The sequence below is a fragment of the Xyrauchen texanus genome, chromosome 35 (genome assembly GCF_025860055.1).
Source record: "Xyrauchen texanus isolate HMW12.3.18 chromosome 35, RBS_HiC_50CHRs, whole genome shotgun sequence".
NCBI classification, from domain to species: domain Eukaryota; kingdom Metazoa; phylum Chordata; class Actinopteri; order Cypriniformes; family Catostomidae; genus Xyrauchen; species Xyrauchen texanus.
Genome location: NC_068310.1, coordinates 819,864 through 840,838, shown reverse-complemented (window position 1 = coordinate 840,838; position 20,975 = coordinate 819,864). Strand labels below are relative to the sequence as shown.

Sequence of the window (20,975 nt, the reverse complement as noted above, 5' to 3'; positions counted from 1 at the left end):
GTCGTGGGGCTGAGGGCGGAAGCACCGCATCCTGGGCGCCGAGACTGTTGAGGCCTGAAAGCAAGGTGCCGTGAGAAGGGCATTTGCGGGCCATGTGACCCAGAGGTAAAGGAAATAGCTCTTTTATTGAGAATTTGGGTACCGGCAAATGAAAAAACAAAAGATTCTCCTCCCGGCCCTCCACCGGGGGACGGAGCGGTCTTACCATCTCCGGAGCTAACTTCTCGTCCTCTGGGTCCGCTGTCTCAGGGACGCTTCGGAGCCTTCCGGGTCCTCGACGGGGTCCGTGAGGCAGGGGGCATATGCTTCCTGCGGTTTGCTCGACGCCGGGGCTGAGAGCTGGGCCCAGGTTGGGGCGGAGCAGAAGGTCTTCTGGCCGCGGGAGGACGCCCTCGGCGAGCAGGTGGGGCCTGGGCCGTGGCGGCAAGCTTGCGGCGCGGCATGATGTGCGAAATGGCCTCCGTCTGCTTCTTCACCAGGGAGAACTGCTGGGCAAAGTCCTCAAAGGTGTCGCCAAAGAGGCCGAACTGGGAGACAGGGGCGTTGAGGAAGCGAGTCTTGTCGGCTTCACGCATCTCAACCAAGTCCAGCCATTGCTGACGTTCCTGGACCACCAGGGTGGCCATCGCCTGCCCGAGAGCCTGCGCTGTGACCTTCGTCGCTCTCAGGGCGAGGTCGGTCGCTGAGCGCAGTTCCTGCAGCGTGTCGGGATCAGGGCCACCCCCATGCATGTTACGAAGTGCCTTGGCTTGGTGGACCTGCAGGAGAGCCATGGCATGCAGGGCGGAAGCGGCGCATCCGGTAGCGCTGTAGGCCTTCGCGGTGAGCGAGGATGTTGCTCTACAGGACCGGGAAGGGAGTACAGGGCGGCCCCGCCAGGTGGTAGTACATCGTCCTCAATCCCGTGGGAAGAAGGAGCGACGCGGGGGGCGGCTGGAGTGGCTTGCTTACGGTTGTAAGCAACATGCAAATACTGGTTGCCAACAACCAGGGGGCGGGACATGCAAATACTGGTTGCCAACAAAAGGCATTGGCCTTTTTTCATAGATCAGAGGTGGATATCGGCGCTCAAGAGAGACCCCTAGTGTCGCTTCTCTGACACAACGTGGAGAGAGCGACAGAAGGGGAACATTAGGTTGTATTGTGCTGTATTGACATTCAGGCTGTCGGTTGATAGTCAGTCACCATTGTGTTGATAAGAGAGAATATAATTTATGACACTCAAGTGTGAGATAATAAGATTAATAAAGTGCAGTGCTGATGTATATTGATTGTGAGAGATCAAGAGTTCAAAAGTCTGATTGCTTGGAGGAAGAAGCTATCATGAAGTCTGCTGGTGTGGGTCCTGATGCTGCTATACCACCTTCTGATGGTAGCAGTGAGAACAGCTCATGGTTCGGGTGGCTGGAATCTCTGATGATCCTTCTAACTTTTTTCACACACCGCCTGGTATATAGGGAGGGAAGCTCACCTCTGATAATGTGTCTGGCAGTTTGCACCACCCTTTGCAGGGCTTTGAGGTTGAGGGCAGTGTTGTTGCCATACCAGGCAGTGATGCCGCAAGACAAGATGCTCTCTACAGTGCTGGTGTAGAACCGTGCAAGGATGTGGTGGTTCATTCCAAACTTCCTCAGCCATCTCAGGAAGAAGAGGCACTGGTGAGCCTTCTCCACAATGGCCTCAGTGTGGATGGACCATGTGAGTTCCTCTGTGATGTGGACACCGAGGAACTTGAAGTTGCTGACTCTCTCAATCGGTGCTCCATTGATGGGGATGGGGCTGTGTTTCCTGTCTTTTCTCCTGAAGTCTACCACCAGCTCCTTGGTCTTACTGATGTTGAGGGAGAGGTTGTGCTCCTGACACCAGCCTGTCAGAGTGTGCACCTCCTTTCTGTAGACTGTTTCATCATTGTCAGTGATCAGACCTACCACTGTCGTATCAACAGCAAACTTAATATTGGCATTGGAGCTATGTGTTGCCACACAGTCTATGTGTATGTGTGTACAGGCAATGCAGGAGAGGGCCGAGAACACAGCCCTGCAGGGCTCCAGTGTTGAGGGTCATTGATAAAGGTATGATGCTGCCCATTCTATCCACCTGGCATCTGCTTGACAGGACGTATGGGATCCAGCTGCACAGCGAGTTGTTTAAGACCAGAGCCTGGAGTTTCACAGGAAGCTTGGAGGACACTATGGTGTTGAATGTTGATTTAGATTGCTTTGGTACAGGCAGAATGGTGGATGTTTTAAAGCATGTGACCTCAGACAAGGAGCATTTGACCACAGACAAGGAGAGGGAAAGGTGGAACATGTCCGTAAAAACACCAGCCAGTTGGTTTGCGCATGCTCTGATGAATGCCGTCTGGACCCGCGGCTTTATGAATATTCACCTGTCAGAAGGATCGTGTTACAGCCGGTACAGAGATTGAGAATGAATCTCTGTAGCTTCAGCCGTGAAGGCTCTCTCTCAAAAAGATGCATCTCTGCTTTTTCCTCGGGTCCAGTGACTGAGAGAAATGCAGGCGATGGTCAATGTTGATAGAAAACGAGGGAGAAGGGAAGCTGGTCACCTTTCCGTTTTCTAAATATCACTGTTGTCTTGCAGTGAAAATTAATGAACCGGTTGTACAAAGTATACTACGAGACTGGAACAAAGCTAAGTTAATCTTACTCTACCGTGGCCAAATAGTGAGGCTAGAAAAACTTGGTCTCTCTTTGTCCTTTGTCCAGAAGGCGGGAAAACTCATTAGTTTGTCTCTTTTCAAACCGCTGGCTTAGAAGCTGGGAGCAGAGAGGCGAAAATGAAATCTGTCTGTGAGGTTTGTTTCCAAGATGACGTCATCGGTCATAGGCCGCTTTTTAACCAATGGTGTATGAGATTGGGTCCATGGGCGGGACTTAACATCCAGCTGTGAAACTGTAAAGGACTCTGGGAAACTGAGTTCAATGCTCACCTTTGATCATAGAACAAAGGGCCATGTGGTCTCCGCTGCCATTTTGATTGGGCAAGATCTTACAACCCCCCCTTTGGTCTTAAGGTTGGGGTTCCTACCACAGTCCTTGAGAGCAACCCAACAGTTGAGCAGTTCCCAGGTTCCTGGAAACAACTCAAAGGTTGAACAGTTCAGTCCCTGATGACAACATGAAAGTTGTTCAGTCCAGTCCATGTGTCCTGAGTTCGCCAGAGCTTAGTTCCTGGAAGCATTAACAGTTCATAAAGGCTTTTGACACTTGAGCAGTCATAGTAGACAACATCTGGGCAGATGAATTCTAACTAGGCTAACTAACATAAATTTATCACAACATAGCATTTTGCATCGGTAACACATCAAACATTGCAACAAACCTTTGTTATCCCTGAGTTTTCAATGATTGTGAAATGAAAAATGGGAGAGGTATTTACCGTTAGTAAGGTGGTTAGTAAGGCAGTCAAACTGATGGGGTGTTCTTGATAAGACGATGACTTTCCTTTATGATTGAAAAATGTAGTTGTGAGTCCAGTCCCTTCAGCTAGAAGCTGCTGTGGTAGGGTATAGTCAATAGTGAGGTTGTGACCTCTGAATGCATCCATCATCTCGAACTCCACGTTGTGTCTTTCTGCACTGAGATGGTGGAGGACAATGTCGGCTATATGTACAGTGGCCCCTTGTGGGACCTTCAAGAACACAGTTTGGTTTGGGATTGCTGTTTTAGTGGCTGTGTCATGATGGTCGTATGACATTATGATCTCAGTGGCAGGGGTACTGGCAAGCCATCAACTACCAGCCCTTTCTACCCTAGTTTCCATTCCTTTGTCTTTAACAGACATACTAACCTGGCATTTTTGCTCTGGGGTGTCACCCCTCAGACCGCACAGGTGGTCGGTTATGTCTCTGATCAAGTGGTTACTAGGGCAAACCCAACATATCCTTGGTGTTGGTACACATGTTTAGGTTGGGAATAAGATAGAGAGAGGGGTTATCATCGTGGTATACGAGCACAGGGGTGTTTTGATATGTATGTGTACATGATCCTTCCAAATCCCAACATTCAATATGGATTTCAGTCAATAAATGTTCTGTATCTCTTTAATGGATAAATCCTATCTCTAGGTTCTGGGGATTTACCTGGATGGGAATTGAACTGCCAAGGCTGTATGCCAGATGTATCTGAGAAGTTTGCACAATGGTGGTAGTGGCAGATCTAAGGACTTGTTCAACCATGCTTGGGGGAACTAGGTAGGATGGGATACTTCCACCACTCAGGCTGTTAACTGAAGTTCTGATTTCCCTCACAAGGTTGTGCATTAGATCTCTAACCATTCACACATATGTTATGTCTGATCTCACAACTTCTGACAAGGCATTCAAAGCATGCAAAGTGTTATTTAGAATTGTGGAATGCATGTTTATAGTTACTATGGTATCCTGCAGGGTTTTTCCCAGACTCTGTAGTTGTTCTTTTTGTAACTGGAGTTTCTCCTGGATTTCTGGCATTTCCTCATTAAGTTCTCCCATTTGTCTTTGTAGTGTACCGAGACTGATGGTGTTGTTTGCCGAAAGGCGGATAGAGAACAGGGAACCAATGGCCGATGCTGCTGTTAGCAGGCCACGAGAAACCACCTTGGTCATTTATTCCCACTGAGTTCTTCCTCTGTTCCAGGATGTGGCCAGTTGTCAATTTGACATGTTCAACTGTGTCCTGGGTTTGGCTTCCGCTTACCCTGCTCTCTGTCATTTGTGGAGGTAACCAGTTTTTTTTGCAATACACATCCCAAGGGTCTAAACAAACATAGACTCTTTGGGTGTAGAGGTGACAATGGGTGATTAAGAGCCCGGGGGTCTCCTGTAGGACAATACCAGTTGGTAGGCCGGGTTCTACTACCTCATTGGCTTGTGCGAGCTGTAGTTTGAGGAAGATACCAAGGATCCAAAGAAATTTCATCCTGAAACATACAAGAGTCTCATTACCTTGTGGTTGCGGGAATCCTTTTATGTGTTAGTGCATGCTATTTGTTGTGGGTAAAGCATGCCACAGCTACTACAGGGGACACTATTGCTGTGGGTCCACCCCCCTTTGGCGTGGAGACTGTTCAAAGGGCTTGATCTGGTTGGAATGGTCCCACTTGTACACTGGTGTTTGGTTTGGCTTTGAGATCCGGATTCGGAACCCACCAATAACCCACATACTCAACCTTTCATCACTGCCACCATGAAATGAGTGCCTCTATCAGAGTCGATTGAGAGATGTAGTCCCCAACGGCTGAACACATGGTTCATCAGCACGAGTGCTGTGGTTTCAGCTGTGTCATTGGGTGCTGGTAAACACTCCACCCACTTTGTGATGGCACAGGTTACAGTGAGGAGGTATTTGTTACCTCGTGGTACTGGTCCTATCCAATCCATCTGCAGATTGGACCAAGGGAACGTGATTCCCTTGACCTGCAGTGGAGCTCGATTCGTTGGCCAGGAAGGACTGAATTGACAACAGACTAGACAACATTTTAGTGTCTTTCAGCATGAATGGCCAGTATGCAACCTGTTGGAGGGTGTAGTATGTAGCTTTGTGACCCCCTGTGGGAGCCTTGTGGGTATGTAGCAGCATCACCCCCCCTATGGTCGGTCGGAACGACCCACTGGGGTGGACCTGGACTGGGAATATAGACCTTCACGCCTTTCTCTAGATTTAGGTGTTGTTGCACCTGACAGAGATTTTAACTCCTTTGAGTCCTGCAAAGAGGGTGGCAGGGCCCGTTGGTTCTGAGGTTCCATTAACTGCTGCCAGATTGCCTGGATCGCCGGGTCCTGTTCCTGCATGGCACACAAGTCTGTGTCGCCTGGTTGTCGACCCAGGTTCAAAGTCTGCAGGCAGTTTTGGAGATTTTCCTGGTTCTCTCTTGCTTGTCTATGGGTGACGGCATTCACAGAGCACGATATTGTTTTTGGGAGCCACTCCTCCTTAAATACCCATAGTGGGCCTGATACTGCACCTAACTTAGCTAAGCGATCAACCTCATTGTTGCCCTCTTTGTCAGGGCCAAGAGTTTGTGAATGACCTATGACCTTCTTCCAATAGACAGTCATCTCTCTGTCCATCACAAGTTGGTCACACGCCAAGAAGAGTTCAGAATGTTTGACCTCTTTACCTCTGGTATTTCTCATGCCATTTATTTCAACATAGGGAAGTGTGAGAGATGAAGCTGTGGTAGGCATAGTTGGAGTCGGAGCAGACTATCAACTGCACAATAGCCGATGCTGAGTGCTGCAGCAATCTCCTCGTACTGGCTAATCTTGGCACCAAGTTGGTAACTGTCTGGTGCATCACTGATGTAACTGACCCAGACCATGCCCACTCCAGCTCGGGTCTGGCTCTCATGGTGGAATGAGCAGCCATCCACATAGACCTTAGGGAGGTCTTGACAGACAGTTTAATCGAATGATGATTGGAGGGAAGAGAAGGAGTAGTAACCAGGAGGGCCGAGGACCCTGCCTGTCCTTAATGTTAGTACTCGGCTAGGCCCTGACCCAAAGCCATCTTGTGGTTCTGAGCATGCCTGATTCTATGTCATAGCCTTGCAGTGCCATCATCCACGATGCGATGTGGCTGTTGGACACTCATCCTTCTCTTAGCCGCTGTCTATTGAGGAAGGAGACAGAATGGTGGCAAGTTTCAATGACTACCTTCTGGCCCCCAATGTAGCTGCAGGAATTTTCCACAGCCCAGACTGTGGCTAAAAGGGCTCTTTCACAGTCGGAGAACTTCAGCTTTACACTGTTCAGAGGTCAGCTTGCGTAGGCAACGTCTCTGTTCTCCTTGTTGTACCTCTGTGCCAGGGCGGTGCTAAGGCAGTGAGAGGAGAAGCTCGCCTCTAAGTGGAACTCCTTATCCTTGTCCGGGTAGGCGAGGTAAGGAGCTGAACAGAGTTTTACTTTCAGCTCTCTGAAAGCCAGCTTTTGAGTGTCTTCCCATTAAAATACCTGTCCTTCCAGAGGAGCACGGTAAGGGGTCTGGCAATCTCTACATAGTCCTTGATGAACTGTCTAGAGTAGTTTCAGATGCCCAAGAAGCTTCTGAGTCCTGACACATCAGGGGGGGGCTTTGATGTTTTGTATGGCTTGAACTCTCCCTGCTTGGGGTTTAACACCATTGGAACCCACCAATAAACCCACATATTCAACCTTGTTATGGCACCACTGACCCTTGTAGAGGGCCAGCTTGGATCCTGCGCTGGAAAGCTGTCAGAGTACATGTCGTATTTCGGTCAGGTATGATTCAAACGTCTGACTTCGCATGAGGATTTCATTCACATAGATCAGGTTGCCATGGGCAGCAGCACCACTCATGGCTTTGTGCAGGAAGATATTAAACTCAGCTGGGGAGTTTGAATATCAAAATGGACATCAGTTACACTTGAACTGTCGATTGCCGAAAGAGAAAGACAGCTTGTACTGATCCACTGGGTCGACTTTCATTGTCCAAAACACATTGGACACGTCAACGGTCGAAAAGAAATGGGCTCTTTTCACTTTTGCAAGCTCCCGATCCAGGTGGATCATGGGCCATCCTGAAAGAGGTCGATCGTCAAGCGCCACTTCCCATTTGGCTTCAACACTGGCCATAATGGTGAGTTGTATGTGGAGTTACACTCCCGAATGATGCATTTCCTCAGCAATGCGTCAAGTATCTCTTGGATTGACTTGTAGGAGGCTAAAGTAATTCTGTACTTGTGTGTGAATGTTGGTGGTGCATTTGGGTCCGTCGGAATACGAACTGTATGGAGTTTGTTGATTCTACAGTCGTTGGAATCCCTTGAGAAGACCTGTTGGAATTCATGGAACAACTTCCACAGTTCTTGTCTTTGATGCTCCGAGTTGCTGTTCTATTTCACTTTCAAACCACAGATATGGTTCTTCTGGTGGGAAGCTGGCTCCATCACCAGTTGAACTCATGTCGCCAGAATGAGAAGAAAGGGCATACACAACCATATCTGTTTCAATGCCCAAGGCAGCGCTGCAGATTGGTTCATTGTGTAGCGCCTCGTGACAAGCAACAGTGATCATCTTGGTCGAAAGGTGAGAGGGAGGGGTTCAAGGTTCTCCCCCCTCGTCAAGGATGGAGGCAACTCTCCAATCATGGGCACTGTCAGCTCGAAGTCATGAAACAAACTGTCGATCAGCAGCCCTAATTGTTGATGTGCATTCACAACAATTGGTATGTTTGTTAGGTTCTGGACAAACAAGTAAACCGTTAGCATGCCCACTTCCAGCTATGCAGTGGCTGTACAACGCTGGGTTTGAGTTTCTTAGTGAGCAAAGGAATGATTCGTTGGTGCTCATGGTTCCACCAAGCCGTGGTGTCTGAGTTACAGATGACTTAAGAGTCTCAGAGCCAAGATTTGTCTGGATGTCTGGGTAGTGACAATGCGCTGGCTCAAGCACAGTGTCCCTAGTGGGCTCTCCTGACTCTTGGACATAAGTGACTCGGATGTCTGAAGCATGACTGCTACCGGGTAGGCTGACCGGATTCAGGGTTGCAACCTGGGCCCACGTGTGCCCGCGAATCAGCGGGGCCAGTCGGTCCAGCAGGTCCTGGCCGATAAGGAGTTGTTCTGTGTCAAATGCACAGATGTAGATGGGATGATTGAGGGTCATCTCCTTGAAGATGATATCAAGCCAAGCTCATTTTGTGATAGGGGCCCTGTTTTGTGTGTAGCTGGCAAGGCTAATATCACAGTGCTTGTTTGCTCTGGTTTACCCAGAGAGAACATTGTCCTGGTGTCTTCTGCGAAAGTCTCCTCACACATAAGGCTGATTTCAGACCCAGTGTCCAGTAGCGCATGATGTCTGTGCACCTCCCTACCAAGACTGAGGTGTATTTGCATCTGGAATTATCCTTGTGGACAAGGTCTCCCAATAATTGATGGATTGTAGCATAGATATTTGGCTGGACTGCCACTGGGAGCGACTGTACCTCCCCTTTGTTCTTACCTCAGCCTACGAAGAAGACTCTCTCGGTTGAGGGGGGAAGTGCTCTTCTTCCAGACTTGGCTCATTACTTCCAAGGACGTATGCATTCCTTAAATGCCTAAAATACTCCCTGGGAGGTTCCAAACGCTTCTGTTGGATGTGGGTGGCACTGAGGGTGGCTGATGTTTCATCAGTATATGGCGAGTACTCCTCGCTCAGAACTCTGCAAAGCCTCCTGTAACTGTCCCGAATGTGTGACCACTTCCTCCTCCTGTTGAGGGAGGTCCCCTGCTGGGGCGGGGCTTGACAGACGCCTGAGGGAAGGATTGCAGACTTGGGACCTTGCCCCCTCAATGTGGTGGACTCATGTCCAGAACAGGGATGCGCTCTAGCTCCGGGATTTGTGACAACGGTTTTGGAATACTACCTGAACCAGGGGTGGGGTATTTCGCCTTAGTGCAGGTCTCGGAGTCCTCTGCCACACTCTTGTCAGAGGTGGGGTAGCGGAGCACTTCTTGAGCCCTGGCCAGTACGTCTCGGCTCTCCAGCCGGACTCGGTCGTCCGCAGCTTCTCGGCTATCTGTTTCAGCCAACTGGAGTCTTCCTACACACTCCTCCAGCATCGTATTCATGGTCTGGAGGTCTCTGTGTAAGGCACGATTGCGTGTATCGAGCCAAATCCCATGGGCTGTAAGTGTCTATACCTCACCCTTGAGTGTTGCTATCTGCAAATGGGCCTTGTGGTGGTAGAGCAGGAACAGTTTGCCAACTACTTCCTGGATAGTGGTTGCCATCCCTTTAGGATCGTGTGCACTATCAACCAAGGTGGCCATTTCAGCATCACACTGTGATTGTGTGTAGCTGTTAAGCTCCTCCCTTTCTTCTCTAGGGACATGGAGGAGGTCAGAGACACAGTTGGACAGTGAGGTTTCCTCACTTGACCAGAGAGCTTCAGCACCGGACACTGATGGGGACTGGGAACTCATATCTCCCTGGTTAGGCAGGTGAGAGGGTGATGTCCAGTGGACCCCTATAGGAACTCTGCGAGTTCACAAATTTTAAGCTTAAACTGAGTTTTGAAGGTGAAGATTGACGACACCTTTTGCTCTGTGGAAAACACTGACGCACCAGTTGTTATCCTTAGAAGAGAATGCACAGGGGAGGACCACTTACCTGTCACTCAAGAGCAACTGCTTTGCAGTATTAACTGTTTCTTGAGCTGCTAATTAGGTGTTAACAATCACTGTATCAGTACATCAGACTACTTTGTTAGTATCTAGTGACTGAATCTCTCACACAAAAACAAATTAAAAGGAGTAATGAATTAGTACAAAACTAGCAAGCACTAACACAACACTTGCAATAATTCACAACCACAGCCGGCACCACTGCCGGCCTTATACCTTAGCAATTTGGACTTCCTGAGGAAAGGGAAGCCAAGAGGGAAAACCGCTGGCTACTCTAAAAACAATATTTAGTTATTTGCAAAAATATTGGAGAAAGCCAACAATTATCACGGCCTCACACAGGGCACCAATTTATGTAGGGTGCTACTGGTATTCTATGGTACCAATTTCTGATGGTTTACTATCAGAAATAATTAATAATCAATAATTATCAATTACTAATTGAATTAAATGATATAATTTAATTAAATTCTATCCTAGGGGCACCACTCTTTGACAAAAGAAAAATTATAGTAAGTGACTGATCGAGTATCATAAAATCTTCCCTAAAGGTTGAGTATTTTGATTAATAATAAAAAAGGGAAGAAACTAGTCAAATTATTGCCATACAAATCCAACAGTAATCTGGTTACAGTTGGCTTCTAACAAAAACAGAATAACAATACACTGAAGTAATAGGGGAGTTCTTGACGTGGCAGAGGCTGGCTTCAACTCAATATTCAAACAAACAATTAGGATGTATTATAATCAAACAGCAATGAACACCGCCAATACTATATGAATATAACACAAAAACATAACATGGAAATTCTAACTAAATAGTGGAGCTACTGTACATATTTCTTTCCAATTTTGGTAACACTCTCAACTGTCTTCCTCCACAAATCCAAATGTAATCCGCTATAGCTATTGTTTGTTCTTCATATATTCTAATTACAGGGGAAGCTAGAGTCTGATTCTCACAATTTGTATGGCAGTTTGTAAGTCTACCCACACATCTTGTACCTTTTATTACTGTGAAATGTTTCTCTATTGTGGCTGTTGCATACAGCCCCACCCCCACTTCCCCCCAACACATTTTTGATTACATCTCCCTGATCAAATTTTGTTTATCTAGATGCCATTGTATTGCACAATTTCCTCTAAATTCTCCCACATCTACCTCTCCTTTGGATTTATTAAAGCACTCAATTCCATTGATTTATTATATATGTTAGAGGGCTTTCTAATTTTCTCATATCTATTCTAATGTCTAGTCGTCTGCATTCATCCCCCCAGCCTTCCATGCTATAGTATCTGTTGAATCCTGGATTTCCTAGAAGGGGCATTCAGCTGGGCAAAAGTATGTTTTTTTTCTCCTTCAAAACACTTTTTTGTGTAATATTGTGTGCAATTCATATATTAATATCGAATTGGGACTATTGTATTCTATTTCATGTGTGATGGTGAGCTTAGCGTGTAACTAGACATTCCTGATTGCCTTACAGCGTATTCAGCCCATCTAAACCAATCATTTTGATGTGCATTTTTAAAAAAAATGTTCCTGTATTAATGATGGGTCAACTTCAAAGTCTAAATCATCATATATTGTTATCAGTGGTGGTTGTATAGGCTGATATGTAGGTGGTGGTGGTTTTGTAACTTGATATTGCTTGACATTCTTGTGTTCTGTTGATTTTCTAGCTTTTGGATCATTGTAATCATAATACTAATCATCATACGAGGGGTCAAAGGACCTCCTCTTAATGGATCTATTTACTCAACTGTACACTTGCATACACAACACAATTTAGCATAGCCCAGCAAACACCAGCACAGTATAATTGAAACCAGTAGCACATATAGGCATACAATGCAGTCAGTTCCACACATATTTCCACACAACACATATATCATTTTCTCAGTTAACTCTACACCCTACCAAGCCCATGCTTTAAATATTTCAAAACTTTTCAATGCCACTTCTGGAAACCTATATAGGATTTTCACATCCCCCTTCTGGGTAATCATGCTACTTCTGCATGGTCTATCAATGCCCGTTCTCTCAGTGGTGCTGCTTTGGGATGCAGTGCAGTCTTAATGTAGGCTCCTTCTCATCCCTGGGGACCCGCTGTGAGCGTCATCTACAGAATTCTGCGCATTTCAAATTATTTACAATGTCTATTCACGTATACATTTACATTACATTTTTGCATATTGGCAGACGCTTTTATCCAAAGCAACTTACAGTGCACTTATTACAGGGAAAATTCCCCCAGAGCAACCTGGAGTTAAGTGCCTTGCTCAAGGACACAATGGTGGTGGTTGTGGGGTTCGAACCGACAACCTTCAGCTTAACAGTTTAGTGCTTTAGCCCACTACGCCACCACCACTCTTATATGCATGCACATTGTTTGAAATCTGGAACCCACTTTTAATTCTAACCAATAAGTAATTTAGCTGGGCTTGGACTGGTCAAGGCTTCTTAGAGCAACCACTTACTAGGTCAGACTTACATCAGATAACACAAAAACACCTTTAAGCAAAATGCTTACCTCAGTTTTGGCGCCAGTGATTTTGTGCAATCCATGCCAGCAGACCATCCGTGGTCCCTCCACCCTTCCAGCCTTGATTCTGGTCCTAGCGGGGTCGCCAAGAATATGTTGTGGAGAATATTGAAGAGTGCTTGTTTTTGCTCTGCATGTTTACTGAGGTCATAAGTGCCTGTTTTTCCTCTGTTATACTGGCTGAATATGTTCCATACATGTGCTTTTCTCATAACAATTGGTTATGTCACATGTACATATCTTGTAGTTTATAAAATGCTTGTTAATACTTTTATTTCTATGATTAATATAGAAAATATCCAATAATAACTGGCTTGTTTATGCTCCCCCATGTTCCCGAAATTTTGGTTCGGGTAGATCCGTATAGTTTTGGTCAGTACTACATCATCTATGTACTTCCTGATGAAACACGTTACGCTATCAGCATGGAACTCGATGTGGTCATCAGAGGTGGACCAAAGCATCTCCCAGTCCATGTGATCAAAACAGTCTTGTAACATGGAATCTGATTGGTCCAACCAGCACTAGAATGTTCTGAGGGCAGGTGCTTCCTGTTTCAATTTCTACCTGTAAGCGGGCAGAAGCAGAACGGAAGAGTTGTCTGATTTTCCAAATGGTGGGTGGGGGAGGGATTTGTATCCATTCCAGAAGGGAGAGTAGGAATGGTCCGAAACCCAGTCCCCTCATGTGTTGGTAATATTTCAGTGCTATTGACTTGAGGTTGGCTTTGTTAAAGTCCCGGTCACAATAAACGTGACCTCATCGTGCACAGTTTCCTGCTTGCTTATACTCCCTTACAGTTCCTTGAGTGCCCGGTCTGTGTCTGTTTTTGGCGGGATGTACACAGCTGTGATAACCACTGTGAATTCCCTCGGTAGCCATAATGATCGACAAAGAAGCATGAGAAATTCCAGATTAGGAGAGCAGAAGACTTGATAGAATGTACGTTCCTCTGATCACACCAGGATTTGTTAATCATAAAACATATACCACCTCCTCGGTTTTACCTGAGAGGTCTTTCATTCTGTCTGCTCTGTGCACGGAGAACCCCACAGGTTCAATGGCGGAGTCTGGAATCTCCGCAGACATCCAAGTTTCTGTAAGGCAGATAATTCAGCAGTCCCTCGCAGAGGTCCTCTTGCAGAGCTTTTTTGTCCAGAGACTGAACATTTGCAAGTAGAATACTGGGTAGCAGGGGTCGATTTGTGTGACATCTTTAGTCTGATGAGAACGCTAGCTCTCCTTCCCCTTTTGCGGCTGTGTTTCGATTAGATCTGTCTGAATAACAAACATGAAAACTTACAAAACAAGTGTTTAACAACTTTACTTTGGAAAATAAAAACATAAGGGTAATTTTAGGGCTATTGTGTGTAGCACCCTGCTAAATTAATATATTGTTTATTTTGTGTTCTGTAAACAGAAATACAATATATCCTGAAACATAGGCCAGTTCAATTGTCCCTGGTGTATAATACAATTTTGTATTAATATGTGTTAATGCAGTATAAAGTGGAGGTGTTGATATATCCTCTGTTGTGAGTAACCTTTGAATCGTCTGTAATTTTATTTTGTATTGGCTGGCTAGGTGTCAGTTTTGTTTGTTATCAAATTAGTGCCATCCAGAGATCAGTTGGGCAACCTATCGGGTTTTTGAGGGGGCGGGACTAAAAAAAAAATAATTTGAGCGAGACAGAAAAAAGTGGGACGAGGAAAAGAAGAACCGGAGAGATAGTTACGAGCTAAAGTTAGTTCTAAGTTCTGTATGATTGATATAGTGCTGGTCATCGAAGTTGAGAGCCAGGGGGATTTTATTTACTTTTTTGTCAAGTTTGTAACCCTGTTAAAACGGGAGAGTGAGCTATGTTTTGGAGCTGTTTAAATCGTCCACGGAGATTCTGTTGAAGTGAAGCTAACGCCATATCCACGTGCGAACTGCTACTACATAGCCAGAAACCACTTTGCCACCGAGTTTCTGAGTGAGTATAGACATTGTGAACTAGAATGGAATTGACATTTAGTTTTTGACAATTGCTCATTAGAGTTTGTGAACTTTTTGTTAGTGTGCATCAGATGCTGCACCCATGTTGCTGCAATAGATGTGCTCAGGATTTGCGCTGCAGGACGGAGGTGTCGCGTTTGCACAGGGATGGACGGAACTTCAGGACGGGTTTCCTCATTGCGTATCTCACCATTGGATGGAACGGTTTGATAGACGGTCACAATAATCTTTCGGTTACCGAGGAATCGTGAGTACAGAGACAGTCTTATTTGGAAAGGTTTCAACTGAGCTCCAACAAGCGCGCCAACGTTGTGGTACCACAAAAAAAACTGAGATATAAAAGTAGGAAAAAAACCCCGGGGTATGGTTCATTGTCATTTCATTTGGAACATGAGGACATTTTAAAAGGTTAACTCACCTAGTTCTAAAAAACAATATAAATACATTTCAAGTATAACATTCAACCGTTGTGGTCTGATATTTAAGTGTGTGCGATTGAAATGTGATTGGTGTGATTTTAGTTTCATTGTTGCACATAAGGGTTATAGTGGCTAAGTATATGTGCATGGGAGTTTTATGCTCACAGTAAAAATAAAATAAAATAAACTAACACAGTATAGCAATATTTAAGCTAACCAGGCCTCTCTACACTCTAGTCAGAGTTGCATGCCCGAAGTTTTAGTTGCTGTGAATACATCCCGATTTTAAATTCTAGTAACCTCTCACCAATTCATTCCCCATGCACATGATAACTCCTTAAAAATAAAGTGGAATTGTGCTTAGTAGGGTTACACGTGGGGGCTCGTCCGGGATTGTTGTTTACTGTTGTTTTGTTTTGTGAGCAGATTTATTAAATGAATAAAAAGTTAGTGACAGTCATAGCAAAGTCAGTGTTAAATGAGGTAGCGTAATAGCCCTATAGCCACTTATGTGTATTTAAGAGATTTTTTTTTTTTCTCTTTTCTTTCTCTGTGTATATAAAGCTAATATAACATGGAGTCAGAACAGATTTTCAAATGGTGTAAAGACAAAGGTATGGATGCAAAGAAAGCATTTGTGCTTAGTAGGGTTTCTCTTGGTGTTACTGATGAGACTATGTATAAGGTACTGGATGAGGCTGAAGTTTTTGGTCCCTGTAAAATCAGAGGACGGTGTGTAGAACACGTCAGTAAAGGCCAGTTAGTTTTAGTCGAAACTATTAATGATATGACTAAGACTGACATACCTGAACAGTTACTAGCTGGAGATGAGTTTGGACCTTGGATGGTGAATGTCACTGAGATCCACAGTGTTCCTGTAACTGGTAAAGGAGACTTCCAGTCCAAGTTGCTGTCATTCTTAGCAAATGAAGGGAAGACATTAGCCGATGTCACAGGCTTACTTACCTCTGCTTCTGCTCCACCCACTGCTCCAGACCTGAACACAAATCTGGTGAATGCTATCTCCTCACTGGTTGACAAATGTCAAGCCACACCTGTAGATGGACCGGGCTATCGCAAGCTACGCATGTTCTCAGGTATGAAACCCACTCCACATAGAGAAGAGGAGTATGACGCTTGGGCGGAACAGACCACCCACATGTTGGACGAGTGGCAATGTTCTGATGTTGTCAAGAGACAGAGAGTAGCTGAGAGTCTTAAAGGGCCAGCAGCAGATATTATCCGAGGTTTGCGAGTCACTAATCCCCAGGCCACTGCCAATGACTACTTTAAAGTCCTTGAAACAGCTTTTGGAACCACAGACAGTGCAGCTGATCTCATGGTAAGGTTTCGTAATACATTCCAGCAAGACAGTGAGAAATTATCAGCTTACTTACTCAGATTAGACAAGCTATTGCATGCAGTCCATCGTAAAGGTGGAATTGACGTGATTGACATGAACCGAGCGCGCATTGATCAAGTTGCTAGAGGCTCTCTGCCTCATGACCTTGTTGCCCTTCGCATAAGACTGACTTACAAACTCAAGCCTCCTCCCAGCTTTACTGATTTGCTTCGGGATGTAAGAGAAGAAGAGGAGATGATCCTTGAAAGACCGATTGTAAAGAAGGGTGCATCTTTAGTTATTGGTAGACGTGCAGAGTGTGCTACAGCCTCAGTTGTACATGTACTGCCAGAGCCTGCGCCAGTCTCTGACATAGCAGAGAAAGATCCTGCAATAGAGAGTCTAAGGAAAGAGTTTCAAGGTCTCAAGACTGATGTTGCACGCCTCCTCTCTGCCTCTGTGACTGCATCAGCAAGTGTGGCACAGCAAGTAGACCAGAACCCCAGCCAGAAAGCTACTGGAAACTCATATGCACGTGTGAAAGAGAGGGCTCCCAAACCTCAGTATCGTGCTGATGTCTTTTGCTACAGATGTGGTGAAGATGGTCATTTCCAGCGGGAGTGTCAGAACCCAGAGAATCTCAGAAAAGTGAACAAGCGTCTCTTGAAAATAAAACAGCCGACGGGAAACTTTCCAGGGGCTCAGTAGAGGAACGGCCTGACGCTCCGGAGAAGATACGTTCCACAAGGTGTGACACGCTACCAGAAAAGAAGGCTAACTTGCCAGAGGGTTTAGTTGGACCTAGCTCTATTGTCTCAGTACAAATTGAGGGCATTTACGCCAAAGCTTTACTTGATAGCGGGTCTCAAGTTACCATACTGTATTGCTCCTTTTATGACAAGTATCTGAAGCACCTGCCTTTGATCCCTATTGAGTGCCTGGAGATTTGGGGCCTCAGTGCAAAGGAGTATCCATATAATGGTTATATGTGCTTGAAGCTTGAGTTTACTGGAGATGTAGTGGGAGTAGCTGAGACCGTAGAAACACTTGTGCTTGTGTGTCCAGATCCGGTCATGAAAGGGGATGTTTCCATTGTGGTTGGCACAAACACCTCTATAGTTCGAAGACTGTTCCATTCATGCAAAACACATGGAGGAGACCATTTTCTTAACACCCTGTCTGTTCATCCAGTAATAAAAGAAGCTTATGAAAAGTTTCAGGAAACTCCTGACGACACAGCTGAGATAAAAAAAGGAACAGTCTGGTTCACACGAGACAAGCCTTTCACTCTGCCACCTGGCGGCGTTGCAACGGTTGTTGGTATTCCAAAGTTTCCTGGAGGTCTCTCTAGCCAAACTGTTCTTATAGACCGTCCGGAGGAGGATTGTTTTCCTGAAGAGCTTCTGGTCATGCCGTTTGTTGAAAAGTCCACCGCTGTCCACTGTCGTCGCATCACAGTCACCATGAGAAATGTGTCCAGTCATAATGTGACATTAAAACGTGGAGTTCCTATTGCTCATCTATTCCCTGTAGATGTACTAAATACAGTTCTTGAAAAGGAGGGTTCTAAGCTGTCAACACTTAAATTGTCCCCGTCCTCTTTCAACTTTGGTGATTCTTCTGTGCCACCTGAGTGGAAGGAGCGACTGTGTAAAAAGATGATGGAGAGAAAAGAGGTTTTCTCCTGCAGTGAGTTTGATGTGGGTTGTGCAAAGAGCACACTACACAGCATTCGGGTGACAGATGATAGACCTTTCAGAGAATGTTCTAGACGTTTACCACCGGGTGATTTGGAGGATGTGAGGAAGCATCTGAATGATCTCAAAGAGGCAGGAATCATTTCGGAATCCAGAAGCCCCTATGCTTCTCCAATAGTTGTGGTACGCAAGAAAAACGACACCATACGAATGTGTGTGGACTATAGGACAATAAACAGGAGAACGATTACGGACCAGTATACAGTTCCTCGTGTGGAAGATGCTTTATCCTGCCTGGGTGGTAGCCAGTGGTTCAGCGTGCTTGACCTCAGAAGCGGCTATTACCAGATCCCTTTAGCTGCTGTTGATAAAGAAAAGACAGCCTTCACTTGCCCAGCAGGGTTTTATCAGTTTGAGCGGATGCCGCAGGGGATTTGTGGGGCCCCGGCCACATTTCAACGAATTATGGAAAGGACTGTTGGTGATATGAACCTACTGGAAGTGCTAGTGTATATGGATGACGTGATTGTTTTTGGAAGAACATTAGAGGAACACGAGCAGCGCCTTCTTAAAGTCCTCGACAGATTGAAGGAGGAAGGATTAAAGATATCGTTGGATAATTGTCAGTTCTGCTGCCCCTCTGTTACATACCTTGGCCACATTGTGTCTAGAAATGGCATTGCTACAGATCCTGCAAAGATTGAGGCTGTGAAATCATGGCCACGTCCAGAAAACATCACTGCTCTTCGTTCCTTCCTTGGCTTCTGTGGATATTACAGACGTTTTGTAAAGGATTTCTCCCGAGTCTGTTATCCACTCAACCAGTTGCTTTAGGGCTGCATTGTGGCTGGAAGGACAGGGAAAGGGGCAAAGAAAAATAAGGACATCAAAGAACAGAGGAAAGAACAAACAGGCACAGCAACAAAAGATTGGTACCATCCTTCTGAGAGTTTTGGGGCTAGGTGGGATAAAGACTGTGAGAAAGCTTTTGAGGCTTTAAAGAGAAGTCTTACAGAGGCGCCTGTGCTGGCAATCGCCAACCCAAAACTGTCATATGTGCTGCATGTTGATGCGAGCCGAGAAGGATTGGGAGGTGTCCTCTATCAGGATCAGGGAGAAGGTTTGCGCCCAGTTGCTTTTGTCAGCAGAAGCCTCTCGCCAGCAGAAAAGAATTATCCCACGCATAAGCTCGAGTTTCTGGCGTTAAAATGGACTGTTGTCAACAAATTGCATGATTACCTCTATGGAGTCAAGTTTGAGGTCCACACTGATAACAATCCATTAACATATGTCTTAACTACAGCTAAATTGGACGCAACAGGGCATCGATGGTTGGCGGAATTGTCAACATATGATTTTAGTCTGAAGTATCGGCCTGGAAAACAGAACGTGGATGCGGATGCATTGTCACGTCGTCCTCATGCAAATCACAATGCTTCACATGAGAAGGAAACACTGCTTGCCGCCACAGTCCAAGCTGTGTGTCACATGTCCAAAGTCAGAGTACCTCACTGTCGCCGGTGCAGAGCTGTGGATCTCATGGGCTCATCCAAAGGTGCGGTGCCCAGAGCCTATTGCAACTTGTCCATTCTGAACACTCAGCAGTTGCCCAAATTGAGCGCAGCAGAAATCTCAAATTCTCAGCAGAAAGACCCATGCATTGGAGAAGTGTGGCGTGCTATCATTCAGAAAAGTGCCAACCACGCCAATAAAGAGAAACATCCTGATGTGTCATTGTTGTTAAAAGAGTGGGATAAGCTAATGGTCAAAGACTCTGTGTTGTATAGAATGAGCCATCCACCAAATAAACCAGCTCGGCAGCAGCTGTTGCTCCCACAAGAGTTCACAACAACTGTGCTCCAGTCTTTGCATGACCAAGCGGGCCATTTGGGGGTTGACAAGACATACGGCCTGATATGAGAGAGGTTTTACTGGCCACGCATGAAAATTCAGGTTGAACGGTAATGCAAGAGCTGTCCGAGGTGTATTCAGAGGAAGACGCTGCCTAAAAGAGTTGCTGAGTTGTCACATCTTAACAGTGATGGACCGATGGATCTCGTCTGTATGGATTTTCTGACAATTGAGCCTGACTCCAGAAATATCTGCAATGTGCTCGTAGTTACAGATCATTACACAAGATATGCTCAAGCTTTTGCAACTAAAGATCAGAAGGCATCGACTGTCGCTAAGGTTCTGTGGGAACAGTACTTGGTCCACTATGGTTTGCCAAGAAGGGTGCACTCAGATCAGGGCAGGGATTTCGAGAGTCGGCTTATCCATGAACTGTTGAGCATGCTTGGCATAAAGAAATCCAGGACCACTCCTTATCACCCTCAGGGTGATCCACAGCCTGAACGTTTTAACAGAACTCTTCTTGACATGCTTGGAACTTTGGAAATACAATACAAAAGTAGATGGAGTAAACACCTCAGCCATCTTGTACATGCGAACAATTGCACAGTGAATGAGTCAACAGGTTATTCTCCATATTTTCTAATGTTTGGATGAGAAGCCAGGCTGCCAGTAGATGTGACATTCGGGATCTCAAGTGATGGCACATCCACAAAATCCTACTGGAGGTACGTCAAAAACATGAAACGTGAGCTCCAAGCTGCCTATCAGTTGGCTGGGAGTATGGCAGAGAAGAAAAATGCCGGGTACAAGCAACGCTATGATCAGAGAGTTCGTTTCTGTCCATTAGATTCTGGGGACAGGGTCTTGATTCGAAACCTTGGTTTACAAGGGAAGCACAAGCTTGCTGATCGGTGGAAAGATACTCCTTACATTGTGGAGCGTCAATTGCCCGGTTTGCCCGTATTCAAACTGAAGCCAGAGAGTGGA

General features: G+C 45.8%; 1 protein-coding gene across 7 annotated transcripts in view; it reads left to right on the top strand.

Moving 5' to 3' along the window:
• LOC127628713 (calcium-responsive transactivator-like) overlaps positions 1-20,975 on the top strand; it is a 103,400-nt gene that overhangs the window by 54,371 nt on the left and 28,054 nt on the right. The window contains exon 9 of one of the 7 annotated variants that reach the window (XM_052105535.1): positions 4,091-4,216. The exons of the other annotated variants lie outside the window; for them this stretch is intronic. Within the exon in view, the coding sequence (XP_051961495.1) occupies positions 4,091-4,173 (83 nt within the window). The 3' untranslated portion in view covers positions 4,174-4,216. The remainder of the gene's footprint in view (positions 1-4,090; positions 4,217-20,975) is intronic. 7 annotated transcript variants of the gene reach the window in all.